Raw genomic sequence first — 14,111 nt, forward strand, 5'->3', positions numbered from 1 at the left:
GCCCCACCTCTCCCCCCCCCCCATTCCCCATTCTCAGCCATGGACATGGTGGAGAAAAGGTCTTGAAGAGGCGTGGCCTCTTACAGGCACTTGGGAATCCCCAGACCCCGCCCCAATCATATGAGCTGTGATCCCCCACTCCTCCCCTGACCCTTCCCCCTCACTCTGTGATGTGGGGTGAATGTGTGCATTTCTCTGTGTGAATGTGTGAGCGAGTACATGTGGTGGGGGAGGAGCTGGGGGGGGACTCAGGAGTGCCACAAACCTGCTCTAGAGAGGCAGCTGTCCCAGCCCCTGCTTTGGAAGTGGGGGACAGGGCCCTCTCCTGGGGGCCATTGGTGCTAATGAGGGGGATGGCCTTGACGTGGGTGCTTAGCATTGCCTCCCCCAGTATTGGCCCAGGGCACTAGGGCAGGCAGGGTGGGGCAGCAGGTGCAGTATTGGTGGGAGGAGGGGCTGCTGAGAATAGAATGAGGGGTCCAGGCCAGGACAAGGGGGTGCCAGAGCCATGACCACTACCCCACCCCCACCATCGCCTCTCCATCTCAGTATTCCCCGTTCTATCACTCATAACACACATACCTCATCCAGCCTCCTCCCTGCTCAGACTTGGGGAGGGTGGGGGTGGAGGAGCCCCTATGCCTTCTCCCGGTGGCGGGTCTACAGGGCTGGGAGAGGGCAGGGCGTGTGACAGACACCGTCCACAGGGACGGTAATTCCTGCCCTGGGAACTCCTGGGTGGGGGGAGGGGGACACTTCCCTGGAGGCGCTACTGAATGTATGAGAAGCTGGTGCTGGGGTGGGGGGGAGGGGGGTTGTGGCCAGAAACAGGGAAGGAGGTAGTTCCCTTCCCCAGGGGTGGGGCCAGTAGGAGTGACTTGGGGGGCTCCTACTCCTGCCCCATGTTGACAATCAGTATGTCTGTTATGTGCGATTTTTCACCCCGTTGTGTTTTGGGTCAGGATTTTAAAGAAAGATATTTTTATGGTAATTGTTGCTCGTCTATTTTACTATATATTTATGTAATAAATATATGATGAAAATAATCCCCGTGGGCGCTCCCCCTTAGACTTGTGTGCTGTCTCCCTGTGCCCTCCCATCTGCTGGCAGAGTACCCACCCCACAGACTGACCAGATGGAGGTGTGCCCCAGCCTTGGCATTATTTCCTCCCCGCCCCGCCCCCAACAAGCACACACCACAGGAGCCAGCTCAGCTGTGAACTATTGGATTTGAGACAGGAATAGAACAAATTGGGGGGCTAGAGAATTAGAGGGGGGAGAGAGTGGTTTAAATAGGGGGGGGCGGGAGGTTCAGTGATGGGGGAGGGAGGCAGGTATTTACAAGAAGGCTCGGGGGGCGGGGGCCAGAGGCTCATCTTGGAATATTTTATAACAATATAAATAAGATTCTGGTTTGCTTTTCCTTTTCGTCTCGTAAAGGAGAGAGAAGTGCAGAGTTCGATTCTGTACAAGGGGGCAGCGGCAGAAGGCCGGCCGGGCGGGTCACTGGGCGTCCACCCGGAAGGACAGCAGCTTCTCGGAATGCATGTTGTTCAGGGTCCGCAGGTCCGGCAGCTTGAGCAGCAGCTTGGTGAAGCGGGAAGTCTCCGAGGGCCGGTTCTTCAGCACCAGAGCCCGAAGAGCCCGCAGCAGCGTCTCCTGGAGCTGCTCCACCGAAGCGGAATTCTCCGTGCCCGAGCGGTCTGTGGGGAAGACGACAGCAGTGAGACGAGCTCCCTGAGCTCCTCTGATGAGGACCCCGAGGTCTGCCAGGAGCCCCCCGAGGTCTGCCAGGAGCCCCCCGAGGTCTGCCAGGAGGACCCCGAGGTCTGCCAGGAGCCCCCCGAGGTCTGCCAGGAGCCCCCCGAGGTCTGCCAGGAGGACCCCGAGGTCTGCCAGGAGGACCCCGAGGTCTGCCAGGAGGATGCAGCGGGCAATGCAGCCTCTCCCTGAAGCCCCTCAGAGGGCCCAGGGGAAGGAGGAGGAGGGAAGCACAAGTCCTCCCCCCAGGCCTCTGCCCCAGAGCAGGAGGTGCCCGAGAGCTGGGAGCATGGGCTCAGCAGGGCTGGGCACCTCCCAGCCCACAAGGCCGCTCTCCTTCCCTAAACAGGCCAAACCTATCCAGGCTCCCTTGCTTTTTGCTCGGTAGTTCCCTCTGCTTGAATGCCTCCCCACCCCCACTCCTCCACCCGCACCCCCACCCCTGCCTGGCACTAGCTCACTTGTCCTTTTGAGGCCCCACTCCAGTGTCACCTCCTTCCCCAGCTCCCCAGGCAGAAATAGTTGTGTGTGCTTCCTAAGCCCTTGGTTCATGCTTCTACTGTGACACTTATTTCACTGTTTTATAATTAGTCGGGCATGAGTCTGTCTCCCAAGCTAGACTGTGTCTGAATCATGTCTGTATCGCCAGTGCCCAGTGCAGGGCCTGGCATAGAGTAGGTACTCCATAAAAGGTGTGTTCAATTGAACTGCGTCCGCCTCCTCCCCGGGGTCAGGCTCAGGCGCAAGCCTGACTTACCTGCAGAGACCAGCACCACCGCGGTGAAGAGGCCCAGCTCTTCCTCCGTCAGCGCCAGGGAGTTGAGCTTCTCGCTGAAGTCGAACATGGCATTGAGCAGGTCGCCCATGCCCATGGCGCTGAGCTCCTGCAGGCTGTAGGTGGTGCGGCTCAGGAACATCACTGTCTGGTCCTTCACGTTGAACAGCGATGCAAAGCGCACCATCAGCACCTGCAGCGGGAAGTCATCCTGGGTGAGGCGGCAGGAGCACTTGCCGAATCACCCCTCAAGTTTTCTGAAGGGATTACTAGATTTCTCAGTAAAGAGTGGGGGTAATTTCCCAATGGGTAACGGGAGGTGGGAGACCAGGTGGAAGGATGGAGAACATCCCACACTGGCTTTGAAATCCAACAGGCCTAAATCTGAGTCGCAACTGAGTGACTACCTGTGACCTTGGGCAAGCCGCTTCACCAAAACTAATTTGCTCAGGCCTAGAATGGGGGTACAGTGTGCCTGAAAGTGTTATTTTAAAGGCAATGGGATGTGACTAGGCAGACCCCAGCTGAGAAGACAGAAGTCCCAGCCTCCTGAGGCAGGAGTGAGAGATGTTCTGCCCCCTCCCTCCCTCCTCAGTCAGAGTCTAAGGACAAAGGTACTGGGGTTCCAAAGCCTTTCAGAGACACTGCCTGCCCCAGATGCCCAATATCTTGCTGGGTGCTTCCCTAGGTCAAGAGTGGGGAGCACAAAGGGTCACTCACCTCAAAGGTGCCAGCCTTCAGCAGGGTGACCTGGTCGTGCTGAGAAAGGTCACGGAAGCCTGGGATGTGCTTGGCAAACTCTACCACCTCTCGCACAGCGGGTGTGAAACTCATGGAGAAATCCTCCCAGATCTCTTGCACGGTTCGCCCACTGCATCCATGTGGGTACATGTTCATTGGACACGCCTGGAGGAGGAAGGGATTTGGGGGGGGGGGTATCAGCCAGGCTAGCTCAGATGAGCTCCCCACCCCACAGGTTTGGGCCCATGATTTGCGCTGGATGAGAGGCCGTGGCCCGGGAGGAGGGGTCTTTCAGGTAAAGCAGAAATCAGGTGCCAGGTGGAGATCAGGGATTCCCCAGGCAGAGCCCTTGCTACAGGCCTGAGCATCCTCCCCTGGGAAGAGGATATTCTTGTGTTAGCCTCCGGGCACACCCAGCTGCCCTATGCTAAATCCAGTCTTGCAGGCCCCCTGCCCACTTCACCCCAGGTGCCCTCACCAGCAGAACGTTCTTGGAGTTGCCCTGCCATGGGCTGTTGGCAGGTGCTTCGCCTTCTGGGGCTGGGTACACGTGGGTGGGGCATAGACGGTGCCCATTGCTGTTGGGCTGGTGGCAGCTGTGCTGGGCAGGGCCAGGGGGCCACGCAGGAGGGTAGGAGGGAGGCTGGTGTAAACCATTCAGGGCCTCGTTATGACGTTGCGCGGCCATGATGTTGTTGTCGTTGGGAACAGGCGAGCAGCCTTGACTTTCCCAGCGATGCGGGGTGGTGGCCGGAGGGTTGGCTGATACGTGGTTGGCATTCAAGTTGCCAGGAGAGCTCAGCTTGTCATGGGCATAGGTGAAGATCTCTCGGTGGGCCCGGGCCACCTGGGATATCACATCTTCCACTGTGGGCTCAGGACTTGGAGATCGGGGAGGAGTCAGCTGTTGTGGGAACTGGGAGAAGCCCACCAGGGGCGAGGGGGCTGGTGCGGGGGGTGGTGAGGGGCCCACGGGGCCTGGGGTTGGGTGCTGGGCGGGCGAGGTCTCCATGGGGCACTGGCTGCTCAGCTGGTTGTGGGCCAGGTTCATGGCGCTCTGCATCTCCGCGAGCATCCGCTGCTTCTCCCGTTTGGGGATGCGCCCAAAGCGCACAGCTGTGACGGGGTGAGAGCAGCGTCAGGAAGTTCTCACACACACTCACATGCTTCTCTTCCTTCCTTTCTCCTGAAAGGGCAGGACCCTGAAGGCTGGGGGTTCCATCAACACTAAAGCCAGCAAGGCCACACCCATGGAGGGGGTTTTCCAAGGAGGGATTTTGGTAGGAGGTGACCAGAGGGACTAATGGGAAAGACCTGTGTTTGCCCAAGAGGATGAAGTATGGGCGATCCCTATGCAAATGAGACTCCCCTCCCGGTATAATGTGTCTCAGTTTGGGACTTTTTACAGGGAGGGGTTAATCCGGAAACGGAAGGGGAATGCTGGAGGGGCAACAGTGCTGCCTCACCGTCTCTGGACATGCCCACGGAGAGACACTTCTTGAAGCGACACTGCTGGCAGCGGTTGCGATTTATGCGGACGATGGAGCAGCTCTCATTTTTCAGACACCTTTTGTACTGGATGTTCTGCTGGATGCTCCGACGGAAAAAGCCCTAGAAGGCAGGGGCAGCTCGTGAGCATCTCCATGTAGGCCAGGCCTATGAGTCCTGGGGGAGGGCGTCACCTGCCCCTGTCCTTACCCCCGACCTGCCTCACCTTACAGCCCTCACAGGCATGCACACCGTAGTGGAAGCCCGAGGCAACGTCTCCACAGACTTTACACAGTAGCACCATCCCATTGAGCTCTGTGGGAAGAGAGGGGTGGCAGGTGAGCAAGAGGGATGTCTGAGTGGTCAGAGGTGAAGGTTTTCTGGGCTGGAGATTCTCGGGGGGGGGGGGAAACTAAGGAGGAGCCCCAGTATCCAGGGGGCACTCAAATGACCAGACTGGGCTCAACAGCAGCTGATGCAATTCTAGGAGAAATCTCCAAGGCCAGGGTAGGCTCTGGGAATAACTTTCACATGGACACCAACTCCCAACCTCGGTCTGCCACCTTCCTTTCCCCGGATCATCTGGAAATGTACTCACTGGTGATGCTGCTGGTACTCTTGCTGGGGGACACTCGGCTGCTGTCCTCCAGGGCCACTTGTAGACCCCCTGGGGGGCTCCCATTATAGAAGGAGGAGGAAGAGGAGGAGGAAGAAGATGAAGAGGGAGAGCCATCATCACTCAAGCTGGGTGGAATACTCCCAAAGGAGCGAGCGGGGTCCTGGGTGAGGGAGCCAGTGGGTGATGGTGGGAAGTAGGTGGGGCAGCCTTGGGTCAGGGACTGGAAGCTTCCATTCGAGCTGTCACTGTAGAGGGACTCAGGGCTGGTGCGGCTCGGGGAAGAGCCACTGGAACCAATGTAGGTGATGACGCCACCTGGCAGTAGAACACAAGGGGAGGGGATGTCAGCTGCCATATGTCTATGGTCTTAGGGTACCACCCTGCTCATCACCTCCTTGCCTCCCCCAAGCCAGAAGTTAAACATGTGGCACCCAGAAGAGCCACCATAGGCAACCCCCAACATGTACTACACATGGCATAGCCAATCAACCACCACGACCCTTTGCAGGGTACACTCAGCTTCTGCCTTGGGTGTGAGGTACCTCCCTAGAAGCACGACCCCTGTGGGCATCTCACATATGTGCCCCCGACCCCTGCCCTGAAACCTTCCTTGGAAATGCTGACTGCAGCTAATGACTTGTCGGTGGCAGACCTTAAGGATGGGATGAGCAGCTGAGACCCATTCATAAGGCCTAGTCTTCCAAAATAAACAGCTGCCGATTTTAACAGAAGACCATTCCAGGGATGAGGCCATGGAGGGGCAGCTGGCCAACAGTGAGGAGAGTGGGGGAATGTGAAGATTTAAAGTCACATTCCCCCAAAACTGGAAGATGTATTCTCCGAAGGTACGGAAGGTACCAAACCTGCCCAGTCTGGGCCCCCCTGGCCTCCAATAGCCCTAGTCTAAGTCCAGGAAAGAGCATTGCAAATTGCAGGAGGTGGATGTGAAGGACAAATTGTCCTGCCTAAGGCTTTGGAATTTCCCCTTCCAGATCTCTCAGCCTGGTGACAATGACCTTGGCTCTCTGGCCACTCCAGGACTTTGGACATCTGATTACGTTGCTAACCAGGTGGCTGTGTTCCCGTGGTATCAGCAGGAGAAAAAGGTGACCTGCTTGCCACACCTTTGCCAAGCACCTAGTTTGGCCGGCCATGGGCGGGGTGAGAGAAGGGAGGATCCCAGGACACGTGAGCCAACACAGGCTATGCTACTGTGTCTCCAGAGGCACATGTCTTGCTCACCCACTGACACACACTAAGCTGGGCAGGGCAACCCTAAAATAGCTCAAGGTTGGCCAGGGTGAACCCAGCTCCCGTAAAATAGTTGCACAACAGATCAGCTCCTACAGTTTCAAGGCTGATGGGGGGGGGGGGGGGGGAATGCGGTATTTAGTTGGTGGTAAATGAACCTGACCTAGTTCACCCATCCCCCAAAGAGGAGTTAAGACTCTCTAAAAAGACTTCCTTCTAACCTGGAAGTGAGGGGGCACATTCAAAAGAGTCTAGTTCTAGATCTATCACCACCAAATTGATTTGTGATCTAGAGAAAATCAGGTCCCTTCTCTAAGTCTGTTTTCCTTTCTGTAAAACAAACAAAAAGATGAGAGAGACTTAATATCCTTGTTTTGGGGAAGTCCTTAGAAAGCAAACTGCTGCTTGTCTGGTGGGGAGGGGAGTAAGATGATGTTTGCAGGACTAGGGAAAGAGATGCTTGGGGAACAGAAAGAACTTGGAATACGGAGAAGCTGAGTCTAAAGGCAGTCCAGTGAGTAGGTGCAAAAAGGATAAAGAGGAAAGGAGTGAGGAGAAGGGTGGCTATATGTGAGGTCCCTCTGAGGAGTGTAAACAAGGGGCCAAGCAAGGTCAGGGATGGCCCCATCTTACTCGGCTTTGGTGATGTGGGGAGGAGGGGGGACCCGGGCAGGCGGACAGGAAAAGGAGGCAGGCGGGTGCGGTGAGTCAGCCCAGCTTCACCCAGATCTCAGCGGGGCGGGGCGGGAGTCGGGCCCTCAGCCGGCCTCACGTCTCCGCTCCACGTGTGCCTCTTGCACGTGGCTCCCCAACGAGGAACCCCGGAACTCGAGGGCCCGCCCTCTCCGCTTCCCGTCAATCGAGAGCAGGAGCACCGCCTCTGTCCCGCCCCTCCCCGGGTCCAGGTCCTGGTCCTGGGCTGGGCAGCGAACGCGAGATGGGCGGGGACTACAGAGGGGAGGGGAAAAGGGAACACGCGTTGCCGGGGCGACCGGGGGGCGGAGCTCATTATGTAACAGGGCCGGGAGGCAACGACCAATGAGGTGGTGGCCACGGCTTCTGCTGAATGAAAACAAACGCAGCACGTGGGCCCGGCTCCGCAGCCATGTGAGCCCTCCGGGCCACCCGGGCACTGTGGGTGTCCTCCTGGGGCCCAGCGCCACTCTCCCAGCTGCTCAAGTGCCGCTCCCTCCTGCCGCTGAGGATTCCCCAGTGAGACCTGACCCATTCCCCGGCCCCTCCTGCCTCGGTGTCCCGATCACCCCAGTGCCGCTTAGGTTTCTTCCTGCCTGCGGAAACTAGGGGAAGAGGAAGAGACGAAGGAGGGGACCTTCTTTCCGAGAAGGCCAGGCATGTCACAGCTACAGGGGGCGGGAAGATGGGGGCGTTCAGGGGCACTGCTCCAAAGCTCTCAGTCCCTCTAAACTGTTCATCTCACGACACGTAACCCCCTCTCCATTTCCTTCGGCCCCGGAATCCTTCAGGCTAATGAGAGCTTTAGGACTCTGAGGGGTGGGGGTAGGGCGTCTCCGGACACATTCCCAGGCAAAAAATATAAAACATATATAAAAAAAATAACAAAACGAAACAAAACAAAAAAAACCTCTTGAAATCCTAGTCTATGGTCCCCACGACACTAGTAAGTCCCCGGGGAGAAGGGAGTCCCCAGTCCCTTACAAAGTTCCTCTTGTTCCAGACATAGAAGTGAGGAGAAGTGACAAAGAAAAGGTGATGGTAGTCATCTCAGTACCTGTGTTGTTGTTGGAGTCCAGGGTCGTCATGTCCTCACCGGTTGAGAGCGGTCATTCAAACTGGACCTTGACTCAAACTGGAGGTCGCAACTGCCGCTGTCTCCCCCTGGGCACTGACTCAGGGCAGGGAGCGGAGGCACCCTGCAGCAAGGTCTTGGGGTGGCCGGACTGCAGCCCTGCAGAAGGGGAGGACGCTGAGGCAGCGGAGGTCTGCTTTGCATGGGAAGCGCAGAGCGAGTGTGGGGGAAGGGGGCCGAGAGAATTAGCCTGCAGTAGTTCTGGCTAGAAAGCAGGTAGCAAGGAGGTCGGGTCTCCGCAGTGCACCGGTGCCACTGCCCGAAGGCTCCGCAGCGCCGCAGGATAGCGAATCGGGAACTCCCGGTGCAAAAGTCCCAGAGGGGAAGAGGCTGCAGTCAGGAAGTAAGCAGGTGATGGGGAGAAACAGGGCACCCAGGCGCAAAGAAGCGAGACGTGTGCCCTGCTACGTTCCCTCGGCAGCAATATTTCACTCTGCCAATCTCAGCCGCCTTTTGCCCCTGCCTTTTTCCCTGGGACAGAAGGCTCTGCGCAGGCGCCAGCAACCCAGGATTCCCGGGCCGCACGCGGCACTGGAGCAGGTACCATGTGATCCCAGGGAGCGCCTCGTGCCCCAGTGACACACTTTTCCAGCAGCAGGCACGTTGAGCTCCGTGCGCCTGCGTAGCGCCAAGGCTGCCGGGACTTGTGGTCCACTGGTAAAGTGGGCGGACTGCGTCTATTTACCCCTTTCTGCCTCGCAAAAGCTCTCTTGCTGGGACGGGGAGGAGCTGAGAGCGGGGTGGGTGGGGTGCGCCGAAGAGTCGGGGTGGCGTGTTTGGAAAGCCTGTATGGCAGAGGCATGTGAATTCCTGGGGAGGGACTGGCAAGCTTCGCTGCTCCCTGGGAGATCAAAGCTAATAGGCTTTTTCTGCAAACCTTGCAAACGTGAGTACTTCACGTGATTGCAGGACTGACCTCGCCTTGAGGTTATGGGTGACACGGGGAGAGAAGACAAGTAGGGGAGGGAGATATCCCTGAGTTAGCAGCTTAAGCTGAACTTCTGCTGCCGGGCCAAGTCCTAAAACTAAAAGGAAATGTGACCTGTTCTCCCCTCTGCTCCCCCCCCCCCCCGAAAGCGCCCCTGGGGAAAGGACTTGCATTGGGGGTGAAGATGCCCCTTGGGACTCCCTGTTTGCTTGTGTGATACCTTCCCACCCATTTGAGGTGACTTTGGGTTGAGTCATTTCCCTTTATTTGTGAAATAAAAAGGACAAGGAAGGGGAACTTTATGGTGAAAGTGCTTTGAGGTCCTAAAGTAATGAGGCCAGAGGTGAGTCAGGGGCCTGGGAGCACAGTGATACTCCCACTCCACCACCCCCAGGGTTTGAGGGTAATTTGTGGATTCCACAGAAGGGAACTCTGAAGGGAACACCCAGGGTTAAGAGCATCTTACCCTCCCTCCTCTACCAACGAGGAAAATGAGGCTTTGCAGTGACTGGCCCATGGTCAGACATCTATTGCTACTTTCCTCTGCCCACCCTAAACATGAGGAGATGGGCAGATGTGCAAGTGAAACACTGAACGGAGGCTAGGAACAGCCAGCATCTTCCTTCACAGCAGCGATTGCCCAGTTGGTAAAAACAGGTCTCAAGTAGAGGTCTATCCTGTTTGAGGATTTGGGTTACGGGGAGAGACAAGAGCCTCTTCAAGCAGCCAAGTGAACCTGGCCCACCTGCTGCTTCCTGCTAATTCCTCCACAGACCCAGGGATTCTAGGGAGATTTCCTCCCCTTCTCCACGTGTTCACAAGCAGCTCCTGGGGCAGCATTGATGGATGCCTGGGAACATGACAGCCGCCAAAGAGGCAGAGAAAAGGAGTGTGGGCACCAGGAAGAAAATAGCTGGGCAGTAAGGAAGTGAGTAAGCTGAGAGGACTGTGAGGGTGACTGAAGGGGTGGTGGCTGGGCAGCTGCCTTACCACTGATCCCAGTAAAAGATGGGCCCCCTAAAATGGCTCCCTAGAATGGCTGGGGCTTTAGTTTTGTTCTCAAGCCCCTAAGGAAAGTGGGAGAGAGAAGGCAGTGAACTCTTCTTTGTCCTGCCCTGGCCCCTTCTTTGTCCTGCTCTGGCCCTTTGGCCCAGAGCTGGGAAGCTGCCGCAGAGCGTGGGAGGGCCTGGGAGGGGCGAGGACAAACAAGGAAAGAGGCTTTTCAGGAAAACTTGGTTCAGAACTCAGCCTCCACCTCCTCTCCCTCCTCCCCTTGGACTCCGGAGGGAAAGCTGGAAGGTGAGCTGCCATGTCTGGCCCTGCATGCTCTCTGTGCCTCCTTTCTGAGTCTCCATCAGAGCCAGGGCCACAGCCCAAGGATCTGCCAGGGCTGTACTCAAAGTCAGAGCCCTTGGCATGACCTCTAGCTCTCTACCAGCCCCAGGACCACCACTAGCACACTCCCTTTAGTTGTCCTGGATCCTCCCCAAGGCCCACAGCTCTGCTGGCTGCTCTGGTGCTGGCCCACCCTCTGTTCTACTTGCTGGTGTTTATCCCCGTTGGAGGGGGGGGGGCGCGGTCCAGGGGTCAAGGCTCCCTCCCTGACTTTGGAACAAGGGACAGGGAAGAGGAAGCAGAGGCAGCTAGAGCTGAAATTCAGTCGGCCTAACACTTGGCAAGAAGCTGGGTTGTTTTGCAATCTGTGTGAGGTATGAAGGTGGAGGCTGGGAGGGAGGAGGCATAAGATGGGGATTACCTCTGCTGCCTCCTTCCTCTGCACTTCTTAGAGGGCTCTCCTTTTCTCCCTTGACAAAGAAGTACCTTTGGGATCTGCCTTCTATAATTGTAGAGGATACAGAATAATGAGAGGCAGGACTTGCCCTCGGCTCCAGAAGCTTCTAATCTATTCACCTGGTTGTTCTCTCTGCCAACAGCTGCTGGGATAAGGACAGAAATGATGGGACCCAGAGCCACCAAAAGGATGAAGAAAAGGCTTGGTTGTCTGGCTTTTGAGTACCTGGGGTAGTAGAATCTAGCTTTGGCCTCTCTTTGACCTCAATCTTGACCTTCAATAACAGGTGTATCTCAACACAGCCTCCCACCCCTCCTGCCAGCTAGACATTCCAGTTCACTTCTACACTCACACACACACACACATACACACACACCATTCCTCCCACAACCAAATTCAGCCCAAGAAGGAACTGCACCCTTAATAAACACGATTCAGATGGGAACCGTGGGAAATGGATACACGTCCAAGACTTGGCAGAGCAAGGCACAGGCCTGGCTCCAGGTTGCACACACTTCTTCTCAGATTCCTCAGAGTTCAGGATTCTGGGGACTGACCTCACCATTTAGGGACAGGGTTGTATCCTGTGCCTGTGTGTTTCCATATATGTCTTTTTAATTCTGTGTTTCTTTGGACTGGGAAGGATGTAAAGATAGAGAAGGCATGGACTGAGAGCTTTTAAGTTCTGGCCAGAGAGAGTGTGTGTGTGATCATATGATTGTGATTGTGGATGTGTAAGTGTGAATGGTATGAGTGTGTGTGGATGTGTGTGTTTAATCCAAGAACTATTCTCCTTGTCAGTAGGTTGTTCCAGGTAACAGGGCAACGCCCTGTGCAAATCCTGGGTGGCCTCAATCTTGGGCCAACGTTGACGGACTGACTGAGGGTGGGTCCTTGCTGCAAACCAGGTCAAGCTGCAGTAGGTGCCTTCCCTTCCCCCTCCTTTCTCACCAAGCAAACCATTGCCCAGGGGGAAAACCTGCCTGCCCAGGTGATGCAAATGTGGGACAACCTGGGATGTCCCAGAATCAGGGACCCAGCCTCCCTAGATCCTTTTCTGGTTCTCTAAAAGGCCAGCTAGCTTGCCCCAACCTTCCCAGAGCCTTGATGTCTTGGGAAGCGTCAAAGTCTGAGCTAATTTGTTATTTGGGAGAGATGGAGACAGAGAGGGTGAGGCAAGAGTCAGGGCTGGGTCCCATGGATGTGCTTTGCCTCAACTTCTATCTCTACCTCACTACTCCTTTTTTCAAGGAAAGGGAATAATAAATATGTATTAAGTACCAACTGTATGCCAGGTACTGTGCTATTACCTCGGTTAATATCCAAAACAACTCTATGCTATAGGTCTCATTCTTATTTTAGAGTTGGGGAATCAGAGACTTACGGGCGTTAATTAACTTGCCCAGAATGCTCCAGAGACTAGGCAATTTGTCTGGAAGTGTATCTGCATAGCATTTGACTTAAGATTAAGAAGGTGTCGCATCATGTGGCTGGGTGGCTCAGTTGGTTAGAGCGTCGTCCTGATACACCAAGGTTGCAGGTTCCATCTCCAGTCAGGGCACATACAAGAAGCATCTAAGTAGAACAACAAATTGATGTTCTGTTTTCCTCTCTCTCTCCCCGCCCCCCCCCCCCAATCCCTAAAACCAATTCTAAAAAAAGGATGTCGAATTAAAGGATGGCAGAGTTGGAGATTATTGGAGGGCTAACACTTGCCCAGCTATCTTTTGGAACTACCCCTATCAACAGCTCAAAGAAAATGGCAAATGTTGGGAATTCCACCCCAGGCACGGGGATGAAACTCTTTCCACCAGCAAGACTGCCCTTCCTGAAGAGAATGATTGCTTCTGTTGCAATGTCTGAGCAGCAGGCTCATCCTGGTGTTGCCTATGCAATGATGGTGCTTGGAAGTGAGGTGTGTCTCCAAGACGAGAAAGAAGCCTGAAGCACTCGGTGCTCCCGCCCGCACAGTACCTCAGCTTCCCAGAAGCTCTGTTTTAATTCCAGCCACATTTCCTCTTCCCTAAACTCCCCCCTCTCCCTCCTACCTTCTCCTGGGTTGGTGGCAAAGGAAGTAGGTGGCCAGCATAGGATGCAACAAACAAACTTCCACGTAGACTGCTACAGAGGTAACTGAAGCAGGCGTCTGAGCTCTCCCCTCTCCCAGACTTTGGGATCTGCAGCTGGTGATGAGGGGAGAGGGGCAGGTAGGTCCAGGCCCTTTGAAGAGCCATGGTGCCTCCTTCCAAGGGATGTATTAAGAGTGGATTGATTCAGGGAGAGTGTTGAAAGCCACCAAGGACAGACAGAGGTTGTGTAACAAGCCCTAAGGAAACAACATCCCACTTCCCCATTCACCTGCCTGAGAGACGTGTACCTCTAAAAACCCCTTCAAAAGCCACCTACCATCCTGGGCCAATGGCTCTTCAGCAAATCATTTGGGGAACCTGAAGGAGGGTCCTCCAGGAGGTGGCATGGACTGTCCTTGGCAGTGGCATGCTAATCAAACCCCAGATTGCCCTCTTTCTGGCCTGGGGTTGCTCCTCCTGGTTGGGGGGCAAGGGCACCCAGCACATGCTCTGCCAGGGCCATCCCGTCCAACCTTTGCTATGCTGCTACTGCTGGTGTCATCTTGCAGGTCCCTGCACCTGCCATTGGCCGTCCTTGAGCCTCTGTAGGACTGAGATGCAGGAGACTGTGTGTGGGGAGTGTGCAGGGGCATGGGGGTGGGCGTGGAGGGGCGCCTGTGTGCCTGCCTCCTTTCCCATTCCTTACCCCCAGATGAGATCTGTCTCAAACCCTCTCCTTATCCAGCATCTCTCCCCGGTCCCTTGGCCTCTGCAGATCTTCACGCAGCTGCCTGGGGAGCCGGAGGCTCATGACAGTCCTCGTGAGCAGGATGGACCTTGGAGGAGCCATGGCCTGGGC

The 14,111-nt window shown here is 55.9% G+C and overlaps 1 protein-coding gene and 1 long non-coding RNA gene across 3 annotated transcripts; one reads left to right on the forward strand and one right to left on the reverse strand.

Annotated features, from left to right (window-relative positions):
* Window positions 1-1,210: 1,210 nt before the first annotated feature.
* NR1D1 (nuclear receptor subfamily 1 group D member 1) lies at window positions 1,211-9,055 on the reverse strand. Its single transcript, XM_059670920.1, has 8 exons — window positions 8,386-9,055; window positions 5,364-5,699; window positions 4,992-5,080; window positions 4,744-4,888; window positions 3,756-4,393; window positions 3,257-3,442; window positions 2,519-2,729; window positions 1,211-1,703 (listed from the first exon to the last, which is right to left on the reverse strand). The coding sequence occupies exons 1-8, from the start codon at window positions 8,414-8,416 to the stop codon at window positions 1,504-1,506; spliced, it is 1,836 nt and encodes a 611-aa protein (XP_059526903.1). The 5' UTR covers window positions 8,417-9,055; the 3' UTR covers window positions 1,211-1,503.
* A 188-nt stretch (window positions 9,056-9,243) lies between these two features.
* On the forward strand, window positions 9,244-13,883 carry LOC132218965 (uncharacterized). Of its 2 annotated transcripts, XR_009449334.1 has the most exons (3): window positions 9,244-10,319; window positions 11,326-12,102; window positions 12,846-13,883. It is a non-coding gene; the product is annotated as an uncharacterized LOC132218965 (long non-coding RNA). The 2 variants fall into 2 exon arrangements; XR_009449333.1 differs by lacking the exon at window positions 12,846-13,883 and having other exon boundaries at window positions 11,326-12,467.
* Window positions 13,884-14,111: the final 228 nt, after the last annotated feature.

Source organism: Myotis daubentonii, chromosome 16 (assembly GCF_963259705.1).
Source record: "Myotis daubentonii chromosome 16, mMyoDau2.1, whole genome shotgun sequence".
Lineage (NCBI taxonomy): Eukaryota > Metazoa > Chordata > Mammalia > Chiroptera > Vespertilionidae > Myotis > Myotis daubentonii.

Bases quoted from the DNA above. Each gene is read 5' to 3' on its own strand.
- NR1D1 (XM_059670920.1), bottom strand. From the start codon at position 8,416: ATGACGACCCTGGACTCCAACAACAACACAG. The intron at 5,081-5,363 runs GTGAGTACATTT...CTCTTCCCACAG, and splicing joins GAGTACCAGCAGCATCACCA to AGCTCAATGGGATGGTGCTA. The intron at 4,394-4,743 runs GTGAGGCAGCAC...ACCCCGTCACAG, and splicing joins CGTGGGCATGTCCAGAGACG to CTGTGCGCTTTGGGCGCATC.